The sequence below is a fragment of the Pristiophorus japonicus genome, chromosome 10 (assembly GCF_044704955.1).
Source record: "Pristiophorus japonicus isolate sPriJap1 chromosome 10, sPriJap1.hap1, whole genome shotgun sequence".
NCBI lineage: Eukaryota > Metazoa > Chordata > Chondrichthyes > Pristiophoridae > Pristiophorus > Pristiophorus japonicus.
The window spans coordinates 94,029,337-94,055,598 of NC_091986.1; the positions used below are offsets into that span (position 1 = coordinate 94,029,337).

The window sequence follows — 26,262 nt, forward strand, 5'->3', positions numbered from 1 at the left end:
TGAGATGAAAAGCACACACTTGTGTTATTACAGGCTTAGCGTCTCTGGCAAAGAAAGAGTTAAGCTGCTCTCTGGTTTGGGGCCCATAGTGGTCGTTAGGTCAACACTTGTAAAGCTTCAAAGAGTTTATGTCCTCCCAGCCTGACCTGTTCAGTGATCTGCACACTGTTTTGATTTAGCTCCCGCCAGTCAGAGACTAGCACAACAAAATACAGCAATCTGCTTAGTTAAAAATTTTCCACAAGGTATACTACAAAGTTTGGCTGGACAGCTAAAAAACAAGTCAAGCATTACCTGCAGCAAAGGCTCACTTACCATACCGAGGATCAAGCCTTGGGTCCAACCAAGAGGTGGTCTTGTTTTTGTGGTTTATGTAGTAAATCTCCCCATCTGGGGTAATGCCTTGCTCCCAGCCATCGGGAAGTGGGCCTGAACAAAAAGTAAAGGAATTTATGGTGGGCTGCTAAGCAGAGTGAAATATTGCAAGCTCAACAATTACATGACCACCAGAAAACAATATAGAAACAAAAAAAATTTAAAGTAAATTTGTTTTAACATAAAGGCAAAAAACGAAAACAAAGAAAGCAACTCTTGCTAAATAAATCTTTTAACATGTGTATTTATGCAAAGGTCTTGCCCGCAACAGTACAGGGCAGATCACTAAAGCATAATCTTGCTGGAATTAATTCATATATAGTTTTGAGACTTGCAATATTCTATTCAGATGCAGCCAGTGAATGAGCCCAATGGACTGGACTTAGCCGGTGTTCAAATATTCCCCATTTAGTCTACCGGGGGTGGGGGTTGAGGAGAAGCAATAACTACTTCTTTCCCAATGTAGTTATATTTAGTGGGGTAGATAACTGATGGCTGCAAGACCTGTGAAATGCTACCCTTTTTATAAGCACAACACAATAGTACATTGTGCCAGAGTAGGAGCAATGTCTCCTCCCATTTGATTCTCCTACATGGGGAATTGTCATCTTAGCTGGGATTCTGACAAGGCGCCAAATGGAGACAAGTAGGACTCATCACAACTTGGGAAGAGGGTGGGGAAGACGGGGGAAAAAAACCCACAAAAGGAAGTGCTGACCCATAACTATTCTGGTCAGTTAGAAGCCTGCGAATCCATCAGTTGCCCACCCTCTCAGTTTAAGTGGATGAGGAGGGGGAAGAAGAGGGTTTGAAGATTTTTCTCTAAAAAAAGGGGGAAAAAGTTGTTTATCAGTAATTGGTTATATAGCTTTGCTTTTGTCAAGCACAATAATGCTGCGGATACTAGAAAATACACACAGCTCAGTATTTTCAAGCTAAGTTCTTGTGCATAGACTTTGCTTCGGAATTACTAATGTCACTAGGCATGACATTTCGGCTATAAATACTTCCATTCTTAATATTGAAAAGAAAGACTTGGATTTATATAGCGCCTTTCACGTCCACCGGACGTCTCAAAGCGCTTTACAGCCAATTAAGTACTTTGAGTGTAGTCACTGTTGTAATGTAGGAAACTCAGCAGCCAATTTTCACACAAGCAAGCTCCCACAAACAGTAATGTGATAATAACCAGATAATCTGTTTTTTTGTTATGCTGATTGAGGGATAAATATTGTCCAGGACACCGGGGATTACTCCCCTGCTCTTCTTCAAAATAGTGCCATGGGATCCTTTGTGTCCATCTAAGGGGACAGATGGGACCTCGGTTTTACGTCACTTCCGAAAGACGACACCTCCGACAGTACAGCACTCCCTCAGCACTGCAATGTCAGCCTAGATTTGTTTTTGTGCTCAAGTTCCTGGAGTGTGACTTGAACCCACAACCTTCCGACTCCAAGGTGAGAGTGCTACCCAATGAGCCACAGCTGACACTGTCACAATAATAAAATGACACAATGTTATAAGCTTCTTTAACAAAAAAGCAATGTTTGAAAATCAGTTGTTTTAGCCAACAGTACTCAAAACAAAAGACATAAGTTACAATTAGCTCGCCACCAAAAGAACCTATAAATTAAATTAAGAATACAGGGTTGAGTGCTCCCAAAAGGTTGGCGAGTTTATCCAGCTGAGCTATACAAATCAAGGAGGACCCACATTCAATCACTAGCCTGCACGGAGTTAGATAATTGCAAATTGATGATAAAGGCCGATCCTATAATTGACCTCAGTTAGGGAGGGAGAGATCAGTTGGCTATCCACTGACTCCTACTTGAAGTATGGATGTGTGAATATCAAAGAAGAATTGAATTGGGTGCAGTTGGGATGGCCCATTGGACTGCCAACACTCATCAGAGTTCACACATTAACATAATTAATAAAACAGAGAGGGCCCCCAATTGTCACAGAACAAGGAGAAAATTGGGGAAGAAGTAAAGATCTCCAAATTTGGAAGTGATATAAAATACACACACAGACACTGCCACAGAGTGACACATTACACACCAGTGGGGTTAGGTGTTTCTTTTTCCATTCACAGTGAATCAGTGGAACCTACTGTGTAAGCATTAGTCCCCACGGCTTATAGCAGACGCATTTGTACAGAACGGTGCAACAGTGTAGCACTGCAGTATGGCTGTAAAAGTCATCAGTTCTTTCTTTTTATGCTCACTGACCAATCTTAATCAAAGATCAGTTTTGTCAATTCCATTTACAATACTCAGTCAAGCTGAATAATAGTCACAGAAACGTTTATGCTTTCTCAATGACAATACTTATGTTTGCTCTTTCGTCAACTGCACAAACTAACCATCAAACACATGTGCCCACACAATCCAGTCAGACTGACTGGATTTCTGTAAAATGGATTCAAGCTCCAGAAGTAACCCATTAGTTTTTGTTTCTCTATTTTACACGAGCCTGAATAACTATGTCTGGAGAAATTAACTCTTACATGGAGTAGATTGTCTGCAACTTGCAGTTCGAGGGCTGTAAATATGGAATGGCTTGTGACTAGTTCTGCCGGCGTGATCCTATCACAGGTTTTTGAAACCATTTGGTTGTTAACTGACACCTTTTGAGTTTAATTAAATTAAAGTTCCACAATCAGTGTGAAAAAGGAAGATAACAATTAAGTTGTCAAAAAACCTTAATACAGCTGTTTCTGGCCAAAGCACCGAAGATCAATGTTTCCTTTAAGCTGTGCAGCTGGCTTTTAATAGGAAAAAACGAGTTTGCTCGGTATTTTAAATGGGCTGTGCCCGCCAAAAAAATGCAATGGTAACATCGCTCAAGGTAGTTAGTGTTTTTTGACCTATATAAGTGGATGACCAGTTTAAATGCCCAGATGGACACACATGCACTTAAAAAATGCAGCCCTTAACATGAAAATTAATTTTCCTGCAGTTTAATTTTTTTTTTTGGAAATGTTCTTTCTTAAAGTGGATGAATCATGTGGGGTATAGTTCGAGGTTACCCTCATACTTTTCTCAACATAAATTCTTAAGCCTATACAATGAGTATCGGCAGTTTACTTCACTGTAGGGGCATCACAATCACAGTTAAGCACCCTCACCTGATGTTCACACATGCACTTTCCAATAGAATCCACAGGATGGCGATAAGGAGCAAGACAGATTTCCCCTCCCTAACCAAGGGGTGCTGAGGCCAATTGTCGCACTGTTACCGTCACTCAGCTCAGATTAGCGAATAATGCTGACAATAAAACCTGGGATCCTCTGGCTGAGTTCCTCATTGGTTAAACTCACTAGCACCTCAGGGATAGCAATAAGTTTTTATTTAAATATATTAAAACTTCGCCTCCAACTGACCTACTCTTAAGATGCTTCAAAGACAATATTCTGAATTTGGCCCTTTACAGCGGTGAGAACAGCCCATACTCAATCTCAATTTTCTTTTCTAACAAGTGGAGAACAACTAGTTTCTTCATAGCAACACAGTCAAGATCCTGTGAGGAACAATAGGGATAAACCCATGTCTTGGTGCTCTGAGAAAGCCATTATAAGCATCTTATGAATAAATAGAACGAGACAGCCCAGATAAACCTTGAAGAAACATAATATATATATGGCATGAAGTGAACCTATATCTCACACACACACACAGTAACTCAAAATATATTATACGATGTGTGCATGATTTATAAAAAGACAAAATGATATGGCAATCTTTGAACAGAAGTCCTAACTCAATTCTTCATGCAAAAATCCAATATTCAATTGGTTCAGTGATTAGTTTCAAATGTCTAAATGTTCTCAAATTGTAATGAAAGATTATGATGAAGCACTAACAGATGTTTTATGAATGGGAACACACGGGAACATATTCTAAACATATTTTTTTTTATTTTTTAAAAGAAACAAACATCATAAAGTATTTAAAAAATGAATTTCTCCCCCACCCCAACCTTTCCAATTATTGCCCCATCCCTCCTGAAGGCAGTGAATCATCCTGGACTATGACAGGCTTTCAGTTCCTCACCCAAATAGCTATTCTCTCTGCATGAGCTCTAACAGTAAGCTTAAGAACGCTATTTGACTATAGGGGACAAAAAAAATCATACAACACAGGAGGCCATTTAGTCTATTGTGTCTATGCTGGCTCTTTTGAAAGAACTATCCAATTAGTCTCATTCCTCTGCTCTCTCTCCATAGCCCTGCAAATGTTGCCTTTTGAAGTACAGGTCGAACCTCTCTAGTCCAGCAACATACCTGGCCCGGAGAGAGAGAAAAAAAAAGAGAGGTCGCAACCCGCGCTGTAGCCTGGGGCTGGCTGCTCCTCTTCCCCCCACTGCCTCTGGTGTTCCCTCCTCGGTCGGGTCGGAGTGTTGTCAGCAGTACCCGCTAAGTTTTTCATGTAATGGTTCATTTCGGGCAGAGACACCAACTCTTGGAGCAGCGAGGTCAATGTGTACCTGTGGGGAACATCAGTGAAGTGTCGCCATGGGCTGCAGGTCAGCCGAGAAAGATTGGCAGTGTTTACAGCGGAGTATAAATCCTTCCAGCTGATGTAAAGTCCAATGTCTGATCTTGAGAGTTTGTTTTCGATGAGCGAACTTCATTGTTTTAAGCATTAGTTCAGAGCTTGCAATACTTCAGCCGACTTTGTCCTCAACTATAAAATGTGCCTAATCGTCAATATTCGTTTTTAAACAAATAAAAAAAAAATCGACCATGTATGATTCTCCTAGAGTGAGAGAGAGAAATAGGCGGATGGATTCTAGTTGGATTGAAACATGATAATCTCTCGATCAGACATTGGACTTTACATCAGTTGGAAGGATTTATACACTGCTGTAAACACTGCTGATCTTTCTCGGCTGACCTGCAGCCCACGGCGACATTTCACTGATGTTCCCCACAGGTAAACATTGGCCGCGCTGTTCCAAGAGTTGGTGCCACCCCCCAAAATGAACCATAACATTAAAAACTTACCGGGTACTGCTGACAACGCTAGGGTTGGCGTGACCTCCCGTCGTCCGGCAAATCCTCTCATCCGGCACTGGTCAGGTTCTGGGGGTGCCAGATGAGAGATATTCAACCTGCACATTCAATTCCCTTTTGAAAGTTACTATTGATCTGCTTCCACCACCCTACATCTTAACAACTCGCCACGTAAAGAAATGCCTCCTCACTACCCCTTGGATTTTATGGCAATTATCTTAAATCTGTTTCCTCTGGTTACTGATGCTCCTGCCAATGAAAACATCAGCCATCCACACTTTTAGGGATCACTGGACAGCAATGAAGAGCAAGAACCATGGAAAATTTACACCTCCAACGCCCAGGAACATGAAGGCAAACTGCAAGTGCTGCTCTCACAAAGATCAACTAACTAACTGCACACCAGGATGTTACTGGTATGTCAGGTCTGGGGGCCACGATGGGGTGTTGGCCTGGAACATCGTGGCCCCCCCGACCTGTGAGAGGACACCACCGCAGGTCGGGACGATAAAGTAGCATACCACTACAGCTTCCAGCGCGAGCTGCAACGGCTTCGATGTGGACGACGTCATCAAAACCCAGGTCGCCGTTTGGACCGTGGCGGAGGAAGGGCGCGAGATCAATCGAGGTGGAGGTGCGGCAGCTAAGGGTATGGGGCCCCGAGGATCCAGGGGCAGCACGGGCCAGCCCACACTGCGAAATGTGTGCGCGCTAGGTCCATGCAGCAGAGCAGGTCTCCAGTCGTTCCGGCGGGGGGGGGCGGGCAAAATCCTCAAATAAACAGAAAATTATTGCTTTCATTGGTTGATCAACAAGGTGGCATGGACATACAATTAGCAGAAGAATGAAGGGATACATAAGAAATTATTAGCTTTTCGATCATGGCATGCATACAAGTGGTTATCAAGGCAAATAATGCAATATCCTTTTAAAAGGAAATTAGCAAGTATTCAAAAAGGAAGGTGTAAAAGGATGTAGGGAAATGGCCTTTGCGTGAACAGCTCCAGCTGAAGAGCTAGCAATGGACCAAATTCTACAATTCTACTCCACATTATGTGACAGATATCCCCTGAACTACAAGGCCATTGATTGTGTTTTATTAAAAATAGACACAATTATGGTATGCAAGTCCCAGATGAACAGTATATTAAAAAAATCCTAGCCTCCTATGTAATAATCAGATTTGCCTGATAATTAAATGTAAATTGGGTAAACCAATTCGAAAATTGAGAGATTAGAAGTAGTGAGGATGTACACCCATTTAGTGAGTGACGCATCTTTCCATTCAGTTAGTATGCAGGAAGCTCCAGGTGGGAGCTTAATTTTATTACATATGAAATCCCCATGGTGACATTTAGAGGAAATGATTTTCCAGTCTTTCTGCTCAGAACGCATCAAATCATGTTCCTGCATCCAGGATTACTGAACACATCATTGGAAGTAGGAGTCTTGTCTGGTTCAACATTTTTAGCCCACTTTAACCTATTTTCTTGCTCTACAATTGTTTTAGGTGGTCAAGAGACAGTGTGACAATTAGAGTCCAACCAATTTTTTGATAACGACAACAATGGGTACTTGTACTTTTTGATTGAAGAGGAGAACTAAGAAGGATGCCAGGCAGGTCTGGCTGCAGTAGAGGTGTTCTCCACACAGCCAGATCTACAGACACAGGTGCACATACCTCACCTCGTCAGAGAATTAATGAATGCAACATTCCAATTCCAAAAAGAGCCCATGATAGCAGACCTGATGATACAAATGTGATAAGTAACGCCCCGACTACTGTTTGATGCTAATGGCTCTTCCAAAGTACACAAATAACCATGCATCGTGTGTTAAGCGATATTGGATGAAAGACGCCAGGTTGATCAGCAGCTAGCAGTGCTTGATTGGTGGCCAACCATACCTGCAGCCCAAGGTGCATCTTCCGGGAAGTACCAGTGGGCAGCTGGCTTCACAGGAGTTGGAGTCCTGTAGAGGGCCAGATGCAGGACACTTGCAGTTACAATGCACCAAAGGACTGGCACAGCCAGTGACACCAATTGTCAACTGTGACCTCAAAGCTGCTTCCATCTCTTTTAAGGCTAACAATCTTAACTAATGAGGGATAATGTCCTGGAATGGCTAACAAGATCACCTTTTTACAGCTAGCTCATACCCCACCAACTCCACTTCACCAGCCATAAACCAGGGGGTTGGGAAATGGATTGCCCCATTGTAGATTTGCAGACTAAGTTTCAGGCCTCCAATTATTCTTTCACATAATTTTCTTCCCCTCTCTTCAGCACTGGCAAAACTGCCAATGGGTTCAAATGTCTTGAGTAATTTCAAAGGCTGCAAAATAATTTCTTCAAGCGTCTCCATTCTTATAAATTTCACCTGAAAAACAATTTTCCAGTCCCCATAACAGCTTGCACAAGGGCAAAACTGCATGAAACCATGAATAATTATGCTAATGAGCTGACCACAGAATATTACGTGCAGTCAGCACGCTACATCTCGGGCCAGCTATACAATTGTTTATAGTCATTCTGGACAAGAAAAGCTAGGCCAGTCATTAAACCAGTGGCAATACCCACTATTGAACAAACAGAAAATATTTTAGGTATAGTCAAAGCTATTTTAGCAAATATCTACAAAAGTATGATTTTGAAGCTGCATCTTTCCTTGATCATCACGGTTAAGTTCAGAGAGTGTAGTTCAACCCCTATTAAAACTTGCAAAAGGGAAGGGATTGTTTTTTTCTGAGAACTAAGTGAAGTGATGTCGCAAAGTTATTTATAAAGAATGGGCATACAATTTTGCTAACTAGCATATCCAAGAAATCCCTCCCCCACCCTGTGGTTACTCAAGAATACAGCTTTCTTAACCTCACCTAAACTTTGGATTAAATGGTACAGCATCCAAATCTGCAGTTTCTTTTTAAATCAAAAGCAAAAAACTTTAGTGGGAGTTGTGTACAGACCTCCAAACAGTAGTAGTGATGTTGGGGAGGGCATCAAACAGGAAATTAGGGGTGCATGCAATAAAGGTGCAGCAGTTATCATGGGTGACTTTAATATGCATATAGATTGGACTAACCAAACTGGAAGCAATATGGTGGAGGAGGATTTCCTGGAGTGCATAAGGGATGGTTTTCTAGACCAATATGTCGAGGAACCAACTAGGGGGGAGGCCATCTTAGACTGGGTGTTGTGTAATGAGAGAGGATTAATTAACAATCTCGTTGTGCGAGGCCCCTTGGGGAAGAGTAACCATAATATGGTGGAATTCTACATTTGGATGGAGAATGAAACAGTTAATTCAGAGACCATGGTCCAGAACTTAAAGAAGGGTAACTTTGAAGGTATGAGGCGTGAATTGGCTAGGATAGATTGGCGAATGATACTTAAGGGGTTGACTGTGGATGGGCAATGGCAGACATTTAGAGACCGCATGGATGAACTACAACAATTGTACATCCCTGTCTGGCGTAAAAATAAAAAAAGGAAGGTGGCTCAACCGTGACTATCAAGGGAAATCAGGGATAGTATTAAAGCCAAGGAAGTGGCATACAAATTGGCCAGAAATAGCAGTGAACCTGGGGACTGGGAGAAATTTAGAACTCAGCAGAGGAGGACAAAGGGATTGATTAGGGCAGGGAAAATAGAGTACGAGAGGAAACTTGCAGGGAACATTAAGACGGATTGCAAAAGTTTCTATAGATATGTAAAGAGAAAAAGGTTAGTAAAGACAAACGTAGGTCCCCTGCAGTCAGAATCAGGGGAAGTCATAATGGGGAACAAAGAAATGGCAGACCAATTGAACAAGTACTTTGGTTCGGTATTCACTGAGGAGGACACAAACAACCTTCCGGATATAAAAGGGGTCAGAGGGTCTAGTAAGAAGGAGGAACTGAGGGAAATCCTTATTAGTCGAGAAATTATGTTGGGGAAATTGATGGGATTGAAGGCTGATAAATCCCCAGGGCCTGATGAACTGTATCCCAGAGTACTTAAGGAGGTGGCCTTGGAAATAGCGGATGCATCGACAGTCATTTTCCAACATTCCATATACTCTGGATCAGTTCCTATGGAGTGGAGGGTAACCAATGTAACCCCACTTTTTAAAAAAAGGAGGGAGAGAGAAAACAGGGAATTATAGACTGGTCAGCCTGACATCAGTAGTGGGTAAAATGATGGAATCAATTATTAAGGATGTCATAGAAGCGCATTTGGAAAGAGGTGACATGATAGGTCCAAGTCAGCATGGATTTGTGAAAGGGAAATCATGCTTGACAAATCTTCTAGAATTTTTTGAGGTTGTTTCCAGGAGAGTGGACATGGGAGAACCAGTTGATGTGGTATATTTGGACTTTCAGAAGGCTTTCGACAAGGTCCCACACAAGAGATTAATGTGCAAAGTTAAAGCACATGGGATTGGGGGTAGTGTGCTGACATGGATTGAGAACTGGTTGTCAGACAGGAAGCAAAGAGTAGGAGTAAATGGGTACTTTTCAGAATGGTAGGCAGTGACTAGTGGGGTACCGCAAGGTTCTGTGCTGGGGCCCCAGCTGTTTACATTGTACATTAATGATTTAGACGAGGGGACTAAATGTAGTATCTCCATATTTGCAGATGACACTAAGTTGGGTGGCAGTGTGAGCTGCGAGGAGGATGCTATGAGGCTGCAGAGTGACTTGGATAGGTTAGGTGAGTAGGCAAATGCATGGCAGATGAAGTATAATGTCGATAAATGTGCAGTTATCCACTTTGGTGGTAAAAACAGAGACAGAGACTATTATCTGAATGGTGACAGATTAGGAAAAGGGGAGGTGCAAAGAGACCTGGGTGTCATGGTACATCAGTCATTGAAGGTTGGCATGCAGGTACAGCAGGCGGTCAAGAAAGCAAATGGCATGTTGGCCTTCATAGCGAGGGGATTTGAGTACAGGGGCAGGGAGGTGTTGCTACAGTTGTACAGGGCCTTGGTGAGGCCACACCTGGAGTATTGTGTACAGTTTTGGTCTCCTAACTTGAGGCAGGACATTCTTGCTATTGAGGGAGTGCAGCGAAGGTTCACCAGACTGATTCCCGGGATGGCGGGACTGACATATCAAGAAAGACTGGATCAACTGGGCTTGTATTCACTGGAGTTCAGAAGAATGAGAGTGGATCTCATAGTAATGTTTAAAATTCTGACAGTTTAGACAGGTTAGATGCAGGAAAAATTTTCCCAATGTTGGGGAAGTCCAGAACCAGGGGTCACAGTCTCGGGATAAGGGGTAAGCCATTTAGGACCGAGATGAGGAGAAACTTCTTCACCCAGAGAGTGGTGAACCTGTGGAATTCTCTACCACAGAAAGTTGTTGAGGCCAATTCACTAAATATATTCAAAAAGGAGTTAGATGTAGTCCTTACTACTAGGGGGATCAAGGGGTATGGCGAAAAAGCAGGAATGGGGTACTGAAGTTGCATGCTCAGCCATGAACTCATTGAATGGCGGTGCAGGCTCGAAGGGCCGAATGGCCTACTCCTGCACCTATTTTCCATGTTTCTATGTTTCTAATTAGTACATATTTGTGCACAATTTTCAGTTCAAAATCTAATTTGTTATCTCATTAGAATATAATCAAATTGTACATCTAAATGATGGCAATATTTATTGACGAAAAGCAAAATTTAAAAGAGGATGCAAAGCATGTGGTTGTCTTGTGAAAGCAGGCCAGTTTCATGTCACAATACACCTGTGTGCTGCCAAGCTTTTGGATTTGGCTTGCCCTTTTGATATGCAATCACTATAGAATGAGGCCAATGAAATTATGCAAGAGAGATAACACCTTGAACACCAAGTGTTGGATGGGATGTGATCGCACATGGCAGGATGCTGTGGCACAGAGTGGGGCCAGGGGTTGGTAACTAACTTTAGGATTAACCCTGGTGACCTAGGGTTTAGTGACCTGGGAACAGAAAATGGATGGGATGCAAGCACTTTGGTGGGGGAAGGGCAGAGAAGAGAACTTTGCACGTGTATGTGTGTGTGTGTGTGTGTGTGGGGTGTAAGGAAGAGGAAAAGCTGGTTGGAGTGTGTTTCGCGAGATGTGATTGAAGCTGCATATTAGGATGACTACAACCTTTCAGAACAGCTCCAAAATGCCATAATAAAAAATGGATATAGGTGGTGGTAACACAGCAGTGGCAAATTCTGGCTACAGTGTTTACCATTCAAAAAATGTGCAGTAAAAGATGACTTGGAGAACAGCAGATTGCAAGCTGGACAATTTGAAAAATAGATACATAACAAAATAGAGGTAGAAGGCCCAATCAGGGAGTGCAGATGTACGGAGTTCTAGGAACTGTTTCCCTGGGCCAAGCTAAGTACCCCAAAGGTACTTTTGTGTTTTAAATTGAATTCTGTGGGGGCTCCCTGCTGCACAAGGACTCTCACTAACTTGAGTGATGACTTACATCTTCACAGCTAAGGAATGCACCAGGACACAGGGCAGATAGGTAGGAAAGCAGTATTTCAGGATACTGGATGAGTGAAGATCACTTAAATATATGGATTTGAAAGGAGCCAATGTTCTTTGAAGACATTTGCTTCAACAGGTATGCACTTGACAAACAATACCCCTCTCTCTGCTACCCTTCTTCATTGAGCACGTATTCGCACCACCCTCCACAACCCCCACTCTAAGTTCTGTAGCTGGTGAGTATAAAAATCTCTGAAGCACCAGATGAAGTCTCAGCATCCAAGGAAAACTACAAAGGTCAAATGGAAGATTCAGTCTTCCACTGAATATGCAAGCTCCCAAACTTCTCCTTTGGACCTCAATTCCCTCCCTCCAGTCAGGAATCATTCCCCCTTCCCCCACTTAGTCGCAAGTCATGGATTGCAAGCTACATTTCCCATTCCAACTCACCTGCTAACTATCGCTGTCCCTCCCTCTTCTAACTACAGTTCACCCTCGCACACACCATCTCTACCCAGCTCCATTCCTATTACAATAACCTGTCCGACTGCATTGTGCATCCATATCAACCCCCTACCACTGTCTGTATTTCCCTTCTTCAGTGGCTAACTGTTCCCCTATCCACATTGATCGGAATTCTAATTCCTCAGCACTCCTTGACACATCCTCCTTCTCTTTTATATTAGTCAATCTCCCTTGGCATTGCATATGGGCAGTCAAAACCAATTAAAATTTTTCAAATAAAGCAGGGCTGGAGGGTTGGGCATAATGGAACCAACATAGGGGAGTGGGAAAGAGAAAAGGTGGGATTCAAATCTTAGGACTGGTGTGGGGACAAGGAAGGGGAATTCAGGTCCGTCAGGGGGCGGGGGTGTTAAGGGGACCGAGGCATAGAATAGCCAAATTATGTGACAAAATTCTGTTGTCTCCCTGTAACACCCAGACATTTGTAATAGTTTGAGATTCCTTTCTGACCTACATATTTATAAGCCGTGATATAATTCCGTTACGTTATTTTGCATAAAACAGTAGAAAACTAAAGATACAATTTGCCCCAAATTCTTTTTCTGCCACACTCTCCAATTTCCTTAATAGAAGCCTCTATTCTCAATCATGTCCCAGTATTTTTGGCACTGACATTTTGAATCCAGCGTTTTTAACTGAAGCATGGGAAGAAAATAAACTTAAGAAAGCTTTGTTTGAACCAAATAATATCTGCAAGTGAATCATAAAGGGAGAAAGGGCAGGCGGGGGGGGGGGGGGGGGGGGGAGAAGGAGAAGGGTAAAGGGAGAGTGGCGGGGGGGGGGGGGGGAAGAAGGGTAAAAGTAGAAAGAGAGGGGGAGAAAAGAGTAAAGGGAGAGAGAGAGGGGGAGAAAAGGGTAAAGGGAGAGCAGGAGGAACTCAGGAGGGGCTGCTGTTCAATAGACTGCCTCTGCCTGGGAAAACTTTCGCATGTGGCTCAGGAGTAGTCAGTAAAGTGCCTGAGCCAGAACAGCAGTTTCTGGCCACCCATCAATAAGTTGTTGGATGATGAGAAGAAGGAATGGGTAAATTGATGGGTAATTCAGTTATTTTTTTCACCCCAATTGCTGAAATTTTGTATGTTTGTGAAAAAATTTTATTTTTAAGAAGGATATATGCTATGGGTATCTCCACTTGCCTCGATGACTGCAGCTCCAACAACACTCAAGAAGCTCGACATCATCCAGGACAAAGCAGCCTGTTTGATTGGCACCTCATTCACCACCTTAAACATTCACTCCTTCCATCACCGGTGTACCGTGGCTGCAGACTGTACCATCTACAAGATGTACTGCAGCAACTCGCCAAGGCTTCTTCGGCAGCATCTCTCTAACCCATGACCTCTACCATCAAGAAGGACAAGGGCAGCAGGCGCATGGGAACACCATCACCTCCACGTTCCCCTCCAAGTCACCAACCTGACTTGGAAATATATCACCGTTCCTTCATCTTTGCTGGGTCAAAATCCTGGAACTCCCTCCTTAACAGTACTTCTTAAAGTCTTAAAGTGGGAGCGCCTACACCACACGGACTGCAGCGGTTCAAGGCAGCGGTTCACCATCTTCTCAAGGGCAATTAGGGGTGGGCAATAAATGCTGTCTTTGCCAGTGACGCCCACATCCCATGAACGAATTAACAAAAACAACACGATTGCTCAAACACAAATATTTTCAGGGATTTGATTAGATGCCTTTGTGATGATTGCTCTTTGCAAATTAATTAACTTTTCAGTAATGGAGAAAGACTTTTTATAATTGGTTGCATTTTAGTGAATGTGAAATTTGAGCCAACATCAGATTAGTGAATGTAATCAGACAGTTAATATCAGCAACTAAAGCAGGTTGCTTGCTTTGAGTAAAATTTATCAAGCAATATACCAAGCATGAGCAAAACACAAAACATTGCATATGATTGATTCAGTAAAACAACTCAAAACATTAATTAAGCACCGTTCTTTCAAGGTGAATGACAATATGCACAAATAAATGTATAAAGACATTCTACATATAAACAAGCTTCCAGACAAACAGTCCACAACCTGCTATTGAAAGCAGACACCAAAATTCCATGTTTTTCTTTTAAATCAAAGTCAAAGTCAGACCTCAAAACATTTTAGGTTGAATGTTGAATTACTTGCGTAGAAATTACAGCACAGAAACAAGTCATTCAGCTCACCCACAACCAGTCCGTGTTGGTGCTCAGCTGCCACGAACAGCACTTCTCACCTGCATCCCCACCCCATTACTATATCCCTTTAATCTGAGCTCCACCTAGTGGTCTACTGTGGTAATGCAACAGCTGATGTAAAACAATAAAAGCGTCATGTGTCACACGATGACAAGTTTCTGTAGAGCTATCTTGTGTGCAGTGTGCTTGTGGTGTCATAAAGAATATCACATTGGCAACGTCAGATTTCTGGATTCCCTAGCTGAAATTTTTTCTGGTGGATGTTCCAGCCAACTAACCGACTGCGAGAGATTTTGTTTTGTAGCACAGCTAAAAATCCACAGTAAATTACAAGCGCACTTGGCTGAACTCAAGAGTCCAGATGGCTGTGCCTATAGGAATAATTGGTCGCTTGGGTGAGTTCCATCGCGACCGAGAGACTTTCAGAACATATGTGGAGCGGCTAGAACTGTTTCTCACCACAAACAGTATCATCGAAGTATCCGATGATGAAAGCCGTAAATCGGCCGATTTTAGAAAGGGGCTATTTTCCTGACTGAAACAGGCCCTGCGGTATATGAAACCCTGAAAAATTTACTTGTTCCCATTAAGCCAAAGGACACGCCACTGACACAGATTCTAACCAAGTTAGAATGGCAGTAGTCCTGATCCCCTGGAAATTGTTGAAAGTTATTATTTTGGAACACAAAATTAATTTACTGATGAGTGTATCAGTGAGTACATTGTAGCATTAAGAAAACTATCCATTCACTGTAATTCTGGAAACTTTCAGGACCAAGCATTGCGTGACCACTTTGTTTGTGGGATGAAAAATGAAGCAACCAGAAGAAAGTTGTTGACAACCCCTAACTTGACCTTTGAGTTAGCTTGTCGGACTGCTATGTAAATGGATATGGCCGACCAATACTCCAGAGAATCTCGTGCCATTTCCAGTCGTCAGCCAACCGAGGTGAATCGCCTGCAGCTTAAAAGTAAAAGGTAGTTGGGCCCCAAGGCTTCAGCAACTGGCCACGGTAACAATACACTGAAGTCATGCTATCGTTGTCCAGGACAACATATTGCTCAAAGCTGTCCATATGTGAAGGCAGAGTGTGTTTCTTCTGCAGAAAAACTGGGCATCTTGCAAAGGCATGCCAACTGAAGAGTAAAACGATGTTCAATGCTATAAGTAGAAATCGCCAGAGACTACATAACATTGAAGAGAAGCAACAGGATGAGGAAGTTCTGAAGATGCATGTTATCAGGAACACAAGGATACCTAACAACAATTTGCGATGTATTGTCATCCAAATAGACGTTGCAGGAACAAGGATACCCATGGAAATAGACACTGATGCATTCGTGAGCGTAGTACTGGAATCACTAAATCGCGACAAGTTGGGTGATTTTCCACTGGAAAAGTCAAAGATAGAGCTGCAAGGCTAATCAGAGCAAATCCCTGTGGTAGGATGCATCACCATATCAGTGAAATATAAGGATCAGTTTCAGAGCTTGCCTCTCTTAGTAGTGTCAGGAGACAAGCCTGCCTTGCCAGGTAGAAATTGGTTGGGATCACTGAAGCTGGATTGGTATGAGATTTTTTGCAGTGAAATGAGATTTGTCTTGAAGGATGATGTCATTAAATAGTATCCAAAGGTGAAACAGGCAGTCCGTTCCAGGTTTCAAGGCAAGGTACAGAAGGTACGTTAGACCAGTTTACTGCGAGCCACGTCCTGTACCACGCGCACTCAAGGAGAAAGTTGAGCATGAACTCAAAAGATTAGAAACTGAGAACATTATCTCCAAGGTAGATCGAAGTGATTAGGCTACACCCATTGATGTTGTACCCAAGTCAGATGCTATTGCTGATGCTGTGTCCAGGTTGTCATTCTCATCACAAGTTACACCCTATAGGGAAGAAGTGTTCTATTTTTCATACATTGATGAACTGCCAGTCACAGCTGAAGAGATTGGTACAGCAACCAAACATGACCCAGTTATGTTGAAGGTGTATGATTACATAGCAAATGGCTGGCCAAACCAGGTATCAGAGAAAAATATTCATCCATACTTTGTTTGTAGGAATGAATTATCAGTGGATAAAGATTGTATCATGTGGGGTGCAAGAGAAGTTATTCCAAATAAGTTCAGGTCCAAATTGTTAGGAGATCTTCATGACCAGCACCTGGAAATGTGTTTGACCAAGAGTTTTGCACACAGTTACTTATGGTGACCAGGTCTAGAAAAATATATAGAGCACTTCATTAGTCAATGTACAATATGTCAATCGGTAAGCAAGAAACCATCATCAGTACCATTACAGTCATGAAAATGGCCTCCCAGGGTGTGGCAAAGGTTACATATAGATTTTGCTGAGCTAGAAGGACAATAATTGTGCATTGTGATTGATAGTCATTCGAAGTGGGTAGAGGGGTTTCCAATGCGGAAAACAAGTAAAACAAGACAATTTGCAAAGATTGTTTTCTTTATATGGCCTCCCAGAAGAAAGTGTGTCTGATAATGGGGCACAATTTTGTTCACAAGAATTTGCACAGTTCATGAGCAGAAATGGTGTGAAACATACCACAGTACCACAGTTCCACCGTACCACCCTGCTTCAAATAGTGCAGCAGAGCGCACAGTACAAATTGTAAAATGTGCCCTCATTAAACAAATGTTGGATCCAAAGCCAAAGAAACAGCAGTTGACGTTGGACCACAAATTGTCAAATTTTCTAATTACTTATCGTAATACTTCTCTACAACTACTGGTAGAACACCAGCAGAGTTGTTTCTTAAACGACAGCCACGAACCAGGTCTTGATGCTAAAGCCAAACTTGGCAGTCCATAGAAGAGAAACAATGATGACAGAAAGAGAATCATGATAGAAGTAGTGTAAGAGAGAGAAGTGTGAAATTGAATCAGAAGGTTAGAGTGAAGAACCATCACCATAAATGGTTAAAGTGGTTACCAGGAAGAGTAGTGAGGATGTGTGTTCCTCGCATATATTTGGTCAAGATGTTTGATCATGGAAAGGTTAGGTTTATTCACATTGATCATATTTTACCTACAGATGCAAGAAGTTGAAAGTTGGAATGATTCAATTATTTCTGATGAGTCAGATTGTCTCGTTACAAGTACAATACCAGTAGCAAATCCTACATCAGATGTACTTGAAACAAGTCCAAGAGAAAGTCAGAATTTAAGTCAGAGTCCGAGTCAGGCAGACAAACAGTCTGAAGTTGTAGAGAGTTCAAATAGAAATCAAGGGCATCCCTTGGAGGAAAACTTTCCTCAGGATCAGCCTCGAACGAGTCTAAGTTCGATACCATGTTTGGAAGGTTCTGTTCGAGAGCGAAGGTATCCTCTTTGAAACAGAAAAAAAGTGGTTAAGCTTGATTTGTAAATATGGCAAAATCAGTCTATATCTTTTGTTATCTATAACCATGCAAGTTATGTATGATGATTATTTGTTATGATTACTTAATTAAGGAAAAAGTGTAAGAGTTCCACCTAGTGGACTACTGCGGTAATGCAACTGCTGATGTTTTTACAATAAAAGGGTCATGTGACAATGATGACAAGTTCCTGTAGAGCTATCTTGTGTGCAGCATGTTTGTAATGTCATAAAGAATATATTACATGAACCTATGCTTAAATATTGACATGGTCTCTGGCAGTGCATTTTGCAGCCCTGTATAAAGATGTTTATCTTGCTCTCTGTCCTAAATCTCTTCCATTTCCTATTCTTCTAGATCACTCGATCACTGGAAGCAGTCTGGTTCCATCTATCCTCTACATCATTTTAAATATCTCTGAAATCACCTCGTAATTTCCCCTGTTCTACCAAAATAGAACCAATATTTCAAGTTTTTTAAATTTGTATTTCTTCATACCAGGCAGCATCCTGGTAAATCTGTGCTGTACCCTCGCTATTTTCTCTCTATAGCATGGAGCCCAAAATTGAACACAATACTGCAGCTATGGCTTTTTTTTTTTAATTACAGATTAATTATATCTTGACCTTTGTACTCTATGCCTCATCACAAGACTCAGTATACTGTCATCTGTTTTTTTTTAAATGGGCTTATCCCCTCTAGGTGCTGATTTTAATGCCTTGTAAACCTGAATCCTCAAATGCCTCTGCTCTTTCACATCACCCAGCTTTTCCCCAAAAGTTTTTTTTTTCCTTAAAAGAAACAAAAATGTACCACCTCACATTTGATGACACTGAATTCCATCTGCCTCTTATTTCCCCATTCCACCATCTTGTCACCATGCACCTTCCTTTGACTCTCAGAATGATTTACTATGCCCTATTATAATTTTGGCTACAAATGTTGACACCACTCCCTCGAGCCCTACATCTAAAATCACTGCTGTACACACTGAATAGAAGTGGTCCCGTAACAGAACCCTGTGGAATGCTGAAAATTGAGTTATTTTGCGACCAAAGGAAAGGTAGACAGCACAATATTCAAGAAAGGAAGTCCCTGAAATCCAATGAAGCACTTGTAAAGTTTCTATTTTCTCAGTGAAAACAGCACTGTTGTCACTAAACCCATTTGTTGTATTTGTATCAACACGCCATAGGGAAAACTGCACCTTTAAACCAATGTTCTATCAATACACTTATACGATACTTACTGGATTAATTTCCACCCACAACTATCAAACCTGTGGTCGTACTTTAACCCAGTATTACGCAATCAAGGTGCTGAATGACGGAAGTAATAATTGTACTGCTGGGTGTTTTTTTTTTTAAACTGTTTAAATAGACATAGTATAAATATTTAAGCACACCCACCCATCATTAAACTAAATAGTAATAGCACTTAATAGACTAGGTTCTCCTTGCACCACTCCCAAGTGTTAACTCCTGAAATTGGGGAAGACTGCAGGATGGAATTCTGGAAAGAGATCAAATGAGCATAAGCTCACATTGTGAAGGGCTTTTATGAAGTTGGAAATGCATTGTTGGTTAGCACAACTGTTTCTACTTTGCAAGGTTGCCCCTGCTCTCAAATCAAAGTCCAGACAATTGAAGTGCATAGCATAAATAATACATTTAGAAGATAGCTGGGAACTGGGTTTACAAGTGCTTCTTCTCCATTCACCTTTTTCATTAATTCCCTCACCTCTCTCCAGCATGACTTCTCTCTGCTTACCTGAAGACGTTGTGTTCATTAGGTTCTGCTGCATGGACACCGGGCTGGCAGGTGTAGTTGAATTTAACACAGACATGGGTTTCCTTGGGTCTTGCCATGTTGTTGTCTGTTCAATGTGACTAAAGTAAAAGAAGAAAAAAATTCAGGCAAACCAGCCAGTGTGGTCACATTCCTGCCTCAAAAAAGCCAGGAGAACATAAGAAATAGGAGCAGGAGTAGGCCATTTGGCCCCTTGAACCTGCTCCGCCATTTAATAAGATCATGGCTGATCTGATCATGAACTCAGCTCCACTTCCCTGCCCGCTCCCCACATTGCATCTTGAAGTTGCAAGTATCATAGAAATTTACAGCACGGAAGGAGGCCATTTCAGCCCATTGTGTCTGTGCCGGCCAAGAGCCTATCCTGCCTAATCCCACTTTCCAGCTCTTGGTCCGTAGCCCTGTCGGATACAGCACTTCAAATGCACATCCAAGTACTTTTAAATATGATGAGAGTTTCTGTCTCTACTACCCTTTCAGGCAGTGAGTTCCAGACCCCCACCACCTTCTGGGTGAAGAAATTTCCCCTCAAATCTCCTCTAAAACCTTCTACCAATTACTTTAAATTGATGCCTCCTGGTTGCTGACCACTCTGCTAAGCAAAATAGGCCCTTTTTATCCACTATATCTAGGCCCCTCATAATTTTATATCCCTCAATAAGGTCTCCCCTCAGCCTCCTCTGTTCCAAGGAAAACAAACCCAGCCTATCTAATCTGTCCTCCTAACTTAGATTCTCCACTCCCGGCAACATCCTTGTAAATCTCCTCTGTACCCTCTTCAGTGCAATCACGTCCTTCCTGTAATGTGGTGACCAGGACTGCACGCAGTACTCCAGCTGTGGCCCAAGTAGTATTTTATGCAGTTCAAGCATAACCCGCTCGCTCTTATATTTTATGCCTCAGCTAATAAAGGCAAGTATTCCATAGGCCTCCTTAACCACCTTATCTACCTGGCCTGCTACCTTCCTGGATCTGTCGACATGCACTCGAAGGTCCCTTTGTTCCTCCACACATCTCAGTGTCCTATTATTTAATGTATATTCCCTTTCCTTGTAAGCCCACTCCAAATGCATTACTTTACACTTCTCCGGATTAAATTCCATTTGCCACTGTTCTGCCCACATAAGAAATAGAAGCAGGAGTAGGCCACCTGGCCCCTCCGCCATTTAATAAGATCATGATTGATCTGATCATGGACTCAGCTCCACTTCTCTGCCCGCTCCCCATAACCCTTTATTCCCTTATCACTCAAAAATCTGTCTCCCTCCGCCTTAAATATATTCAATGACCCAGCTTCCACAGCTCTCTAGGGCAGAGAATTCCATAGATTCACAATGCTGAGAGAAGAAATTCCTCCTCATCTCAGTTTTAAATGAGCGGCCCCTTATTCTGAGACTATGTTCCCTAGTTTTAGATTCCCCTATGAGTGGAAATATCTTCTCTGCATCCACCTTGTCGAACCCCCTCATTATCTTGTAAGTTTTGATAAGATCACTTCTCATTCTTTTGAAATCCAATGAGTATAGGCCCAACTTACTCAACCTATCTTCATAAGTCAAACCCCTCATCTCCGGAATCAACCGAGTGAACCTTCTCTGAACAGCCTCCAATGCAAGTATATCCTTCCTTAAATATGGAAACCAAAACTGTACACAGCACTCCAGGTGTCGCCTCACCAATACATTGTACAGTTGTAGCAGGAATTCTTGCTTTTATACTCTATCCCCCTTGCAATAAAGGATAACATTCCATTTGCCTTCCTGATTACTTGCAATACCTGCATACTCACTGTGTTTCTTGCACAAAGAGCCCCAGGTCTCTCTGTACTGAAGCACTTTGAAATTTTTCTCCATTTAAATTATAATTTACTTTTCTATTTTTTCTGCCAAAGTGGATAACCTCACGTTTTCCCACATTATATTTCATCTGCCAAATTTTTGCCCACTTAGCCTGTCTATATCCCTTTGCAGATTCTTCGTGTCCTTCTTCCAACTTGCTTTCCCACCCATCTTTGCATCATCATCGAACTTGGCTATATTACACTCGGTTCCTTCATCCAAGTCATTAATATAGATTGTAAATAGTTCAGGCCCCAGCACCGATCCCTGCGGCACCCCGCTAGTCACTGTTTACCAACCGGAAAATGACCCATTTATCCCGACTCTCTGTTTTCTGTTAGTTAGCCAATCCTCTATCCATGTTAATATATTACCCCCAACCCTCTGAACTTTTATTTTGTGCAGTAACCTTTTATGTTGCACCTTATTGAAATCCAAATACACCACATCCACTGGTTTTCCCCTTATCCACTCTGCTAGTTACATCCTCAAAGATCTCCAGAAAATGTGTCAAACATGATTTTCCTTTCATAAAACCATGCCGACTCTGCTTAATGGAAACCTGGGGCATGTGAACCGGTTCTGGGGAAGGTGGGACCAGTACAAACCGGACGGTCTGCACCTGGGCAGGACCGGAACCAATGTCCTAGGGGGAGTGTTTGCTAGTGCTGTTGGGGAGGAGTTAAACTAATATGGCAGGGGGATGGGAACCAATGCAGGGAGATAGAGGGAAACAAAATGGAGACAGAAGCAAAAGACAGAAAGGAGATGAGTAAAAGTGGAGGGCAGACAAACCCAAATCAAAAAACAAAAAGGGCCACTGTACAGCAAAATTCGAAAGGGTCAAAGTGTAATAAAACTGCAAGCATGAAAGCTCGGTGCCTCAACGCGAGGAGTATTCGGAACCCAGGAGAGGGCTCTGAGCTAGTTAGAGTGGGTGAGAGCTCAGATGAACAGGACCCCAAGAAAGAATGCAAAAGGCAGGAGGGCAACAGAGCAGAGTAGCACTGGGGTAAGTGTAAACCACAAGGTGATAGGAAGGGACAATATGTATGAATATAAAGGGGCTGTAGGAGGGGTCAAAACTAAAAATCATGGTTTAAAAACTAGTATTAAAACAATCTACCTAAACGCACACAGCATTCGAAATAAAGTAAAGGAGTTGACGGCACAAATCATTACAAATGGGTATGATTTGGTGGCCATTACAGAAACGTGGTTGCAGGGTGGCCAAGACTGGAAATTAAACAGGGGTTTCTGACAATTCGGAAGGATAGACAAGAAGGAAAAGGAGGTGGGGTAGCTCTGTTTATAAAGAATGACATTAGGGCAGTTGTGAGAGATGATATTGGCTCTAATGAACAAAATGTTGAATCATTGTGGGTGGAGATGAGAGATAGTAAGGGGAAAAAGTTACTGGTGGGCGTAGTTTATAGGCCCCCCAAATAATAACTTCACGGTGGGGCGGACAATAATCAAGGGAATAATGGAGGCATGTGAAAAAGGAACGGCAGTAATCATGGGGGATTTTAACCTACATATCGATTGGTCAAATCAAATCGCACGGGGTAGCCTTGAGGAGGAATTCATAGAATGCATACGGGATTGTTTCTTAGAACAGTATGTTACAGAACATACAAGGGAGCAAGCTATCTTAGATCTGGTCCTGTGTAATGAGACAGGAATAATAAACAATCTCCCAGGAAACGATCCTCTCGGAATTAGTGATCACAGTATGGTTGAAATTGTAATACAGATTGAGGGTGAGGAAGTAGTGTCTCAAACGAGCATACTATGCTTAAACAAAGGGGACTACAGTGGGATGAGGGCAGAGTTGGCTAAAGTAGACTGGAAACACAGAATAAACGGTGGCACAATTGAGGAACAGTGGAGGACTTCTAAGGAGCTCTTTCATAGTGCTCAACAAAAATATATTCCAGTAAAAAAAAGGGCGCTAAGAGAAGGGATAACCAGCCGTGGATAACCAAGGAAATAAAGGAGAGTATCAAATTAAAATCCAATGCGTATAAGGTGGACAAGGTTAGTGGGAAACTAGCAGATTGGGAAAATTTTAAACGACAGCAAAGAATGACTAAGAAAGCAATAAAGAAAAGATAGATTACGAAAGTAAACTTGCGCAAAACATAAAAACAGACAGTAAAAGCTTTTACAGATATATAAAACGGAAAAGAGTGACTAAAGTAAATGTTGGTCCCTTAGAAGATGAGAAGCGGGATTTAATAATGGGAAATGTGGAAATGGCCGAGACCTTAAATTATTATTTTGCTTCGGTCTTATAGAAACATAGAAACATAGAAAATAGGTGCAGGAGTAGGCCATTCGGCCCTTCTAGCCTGCACCGCCATTCAATGAGTTCATGGCTGAACATTCAACTTCAGTACCCCATTCCTGCTTTCTCGCCATACCCCTTGATCCCCCTAGCAGTAAGGACCTCATCTAACTCCTTTTTGAATATATTTAGTGAATTGGCCTCAACAACTTTCTGTGGTAGAGAATTCCACAGGTTCACCACTCTCTGGGTGAAGAAGTTCCTCCGCATCTCGGTCCTAAATGGCTTACCCCTTATCCTTAGACTGTGACCCCTGGTTCTGGACTTCCCCAACATTGGGAACATTCTTCCTGCATCTAACCTGTCTAACCCCGTCAGAATTTTATATGTTTCTATGAGGTCCCCTCTCATTCTTCTGAACTCCAGTGAATACAAGCCCAGTTGATCCAGTCTTTCTTGATAGGTCAGTCCCGCCATCCCAGGAATCAGTCTGGTGAACCTTCGCTGCACTCCCTCAATAGCAAGAATGTCCTTCCTCAGGTTAGGAGACCAAAACTGTACACAATACTCCAGGTGTGGCCTCACCAATGCCCTGTACAACTGTAGCAACACCTCCCTGCCCCTGTACTCAAATCCCCTTGCTATGAAGGCCAACATGCCATTTGCTTTCTTAACCGCCTGCTGCACCTGCATGCCAACCTTCAATGACTGATGTACCATGACACCCAGGTCTCTTTGCACCTCCCCTTTTCCTAATCGGTCACCATTCAGATAATAGTCTGTCTCTCTGTTTTTACCACCAAAGTGGATAACCTCACATTTATCCACATTATACTTCATCTGCCATGCATTTGCCCACTCACCTAACCTATCCAAGTCGCTCTGCAGCCTCACAGCATCCTCCTCGCAGCTCACACTGCCACCCAACTTAGTGTCATCCGCAAATTTGGAGATACTACATTTAATCCCCTCATCTAAATCATTAATGTACAGTGTAAACAGCTGGGGCCCCAGCACAGAACCTTGCGGTACCCCACTAGTCACTGCCTGCCATTCTGAAAAGTACCCATTTACTCCTACTCTTTGCTTCCTGTCTGACAACCAGTTCTCAATCCATGTCAGTACACTACCCCCAATCCCATGTGCTCTAACTTTGCACATCAATCTCTTGTGTGGGACCTTGTCGAACGCCTTCTGAAAGTCCAAATATACCACATCAACTGGTTCTCCCTTATCCACTCTACTGGAAACATCCTCAAAAAATTCCAGAAGATTTGTCAAGCATGATTTCCCTTTCACAAATCCATGCTGACTTGGACCTATCATGTCACCTCTTTCCAAATGCACTGTTATGACATCCTTAATAATTGATTCCATCATTTTACCCACTACCGATGTCAGGCTGACCGGTCTATAATTCCCTGTTTTCTCTCTCCCTCCTTTTTTAAAAAGTGGGGTTACATTGGCTACCCTCCACTCCATAGGAACTGATCCAGAGTCAATGGAATGTTGGAAAATGACTGTCAACGCATCCACTATTTCCAAGGCCACCTCCTTAAGTACTCTGGGATGCAGTCCATCAGGCCCTGGGGATTTATCGGCCTTCAATCCCATCAATTTCCCCAACACAATTTCCCGGCTAATAAGGATTTCCCTCAGTTCCTCCTCCTTACTAGACCCCCCGACCCCTTTTATAACCGGAAGGTTGTTCGTGTCCTCCTTCGTGAATACCGAACCAAAGTACTTGTTCAATTGGTCCGCCATTTCTTTGTTCCCCGTTATGACTTCCCCTGATTCTGACTGCAGGGGACCTACATTTGTCTTTACTAACCTTTTTCTCTTTACATATCTATAGAAACTTTTGCAATCCGTCTTAATGTTCCCTGCAAGCTTCTTCTCATACTCCATTTTCCCTGCCCTAATCAAACCCTTTGTCCTCCTCTGCTGAGTTCTAAATTTCTCCCAGTCCCCAGGTTCGCTGCTATTTCTGGCCAATTTGTATGCCACTTCCTTGGCTTTAATACTATCCCTGATTTCCCTTGATAGCCACGGTCTTCACAGTGGAAGACACAAAAACCATACCAAAAATTGCTGGTCACAGGAATGTGGGAAGGGAGGACCTTGAGATAATCACTATCACTAGGGGGGTAGTTCTGGACAGGCTAATAGGACTTAAGGTAGACAAGTCCCCTGGTCCTGATGAAATGCATCCCAGGATATTAAAAGAGATGGCGGAAGTTATAGCAGATGCATTCGTTATAATCTACCAAAATTCTCTGGACTCTGGGGAGGTACCAGCGGATTGGAAAGCAGCTAATGTAACGCCTGTGTTTAAAAAAAGGGGGCAGACAAAAAGCAGGTAACTATAGGCCGCTTAGTTTAACATCTGTAGAG

The 26,262-nt window shown here is 42.5% G+C and overlaps 1 protein-coding gene across 2 annotated transcripts in view; it reads right to left on the minus strand.

Annotated features, from left to right (window-relative positions):
• The window catches only part of yap1 (Yes1 associated transcriptional regulator), a 204,159-nt gene that overhangs the window by 82,954 nt on the left and 94,943 nt on the right, over window positions 1-26,262 (minus strand). The window contains exons 2-3 of one of the 2 annotated variants that reach the window (XM_070891904.1): window positions 19,702-19,820; window positions 316-429 (exon numbers count right to left, since the gene is read on the minus strand). In XM_070891904.1, the coding sequence (XP_070748005.1) occupies window positions 316-429; window positions 19,702-19,820 (233 nt within the window). The remainder of the gene's footprint in view (window positions 1-315; window positions 430-19,701; window positions 19,821-26,262) is intronic. The other variant, XM_070891905.1, reaches the window with a different exon arrangement.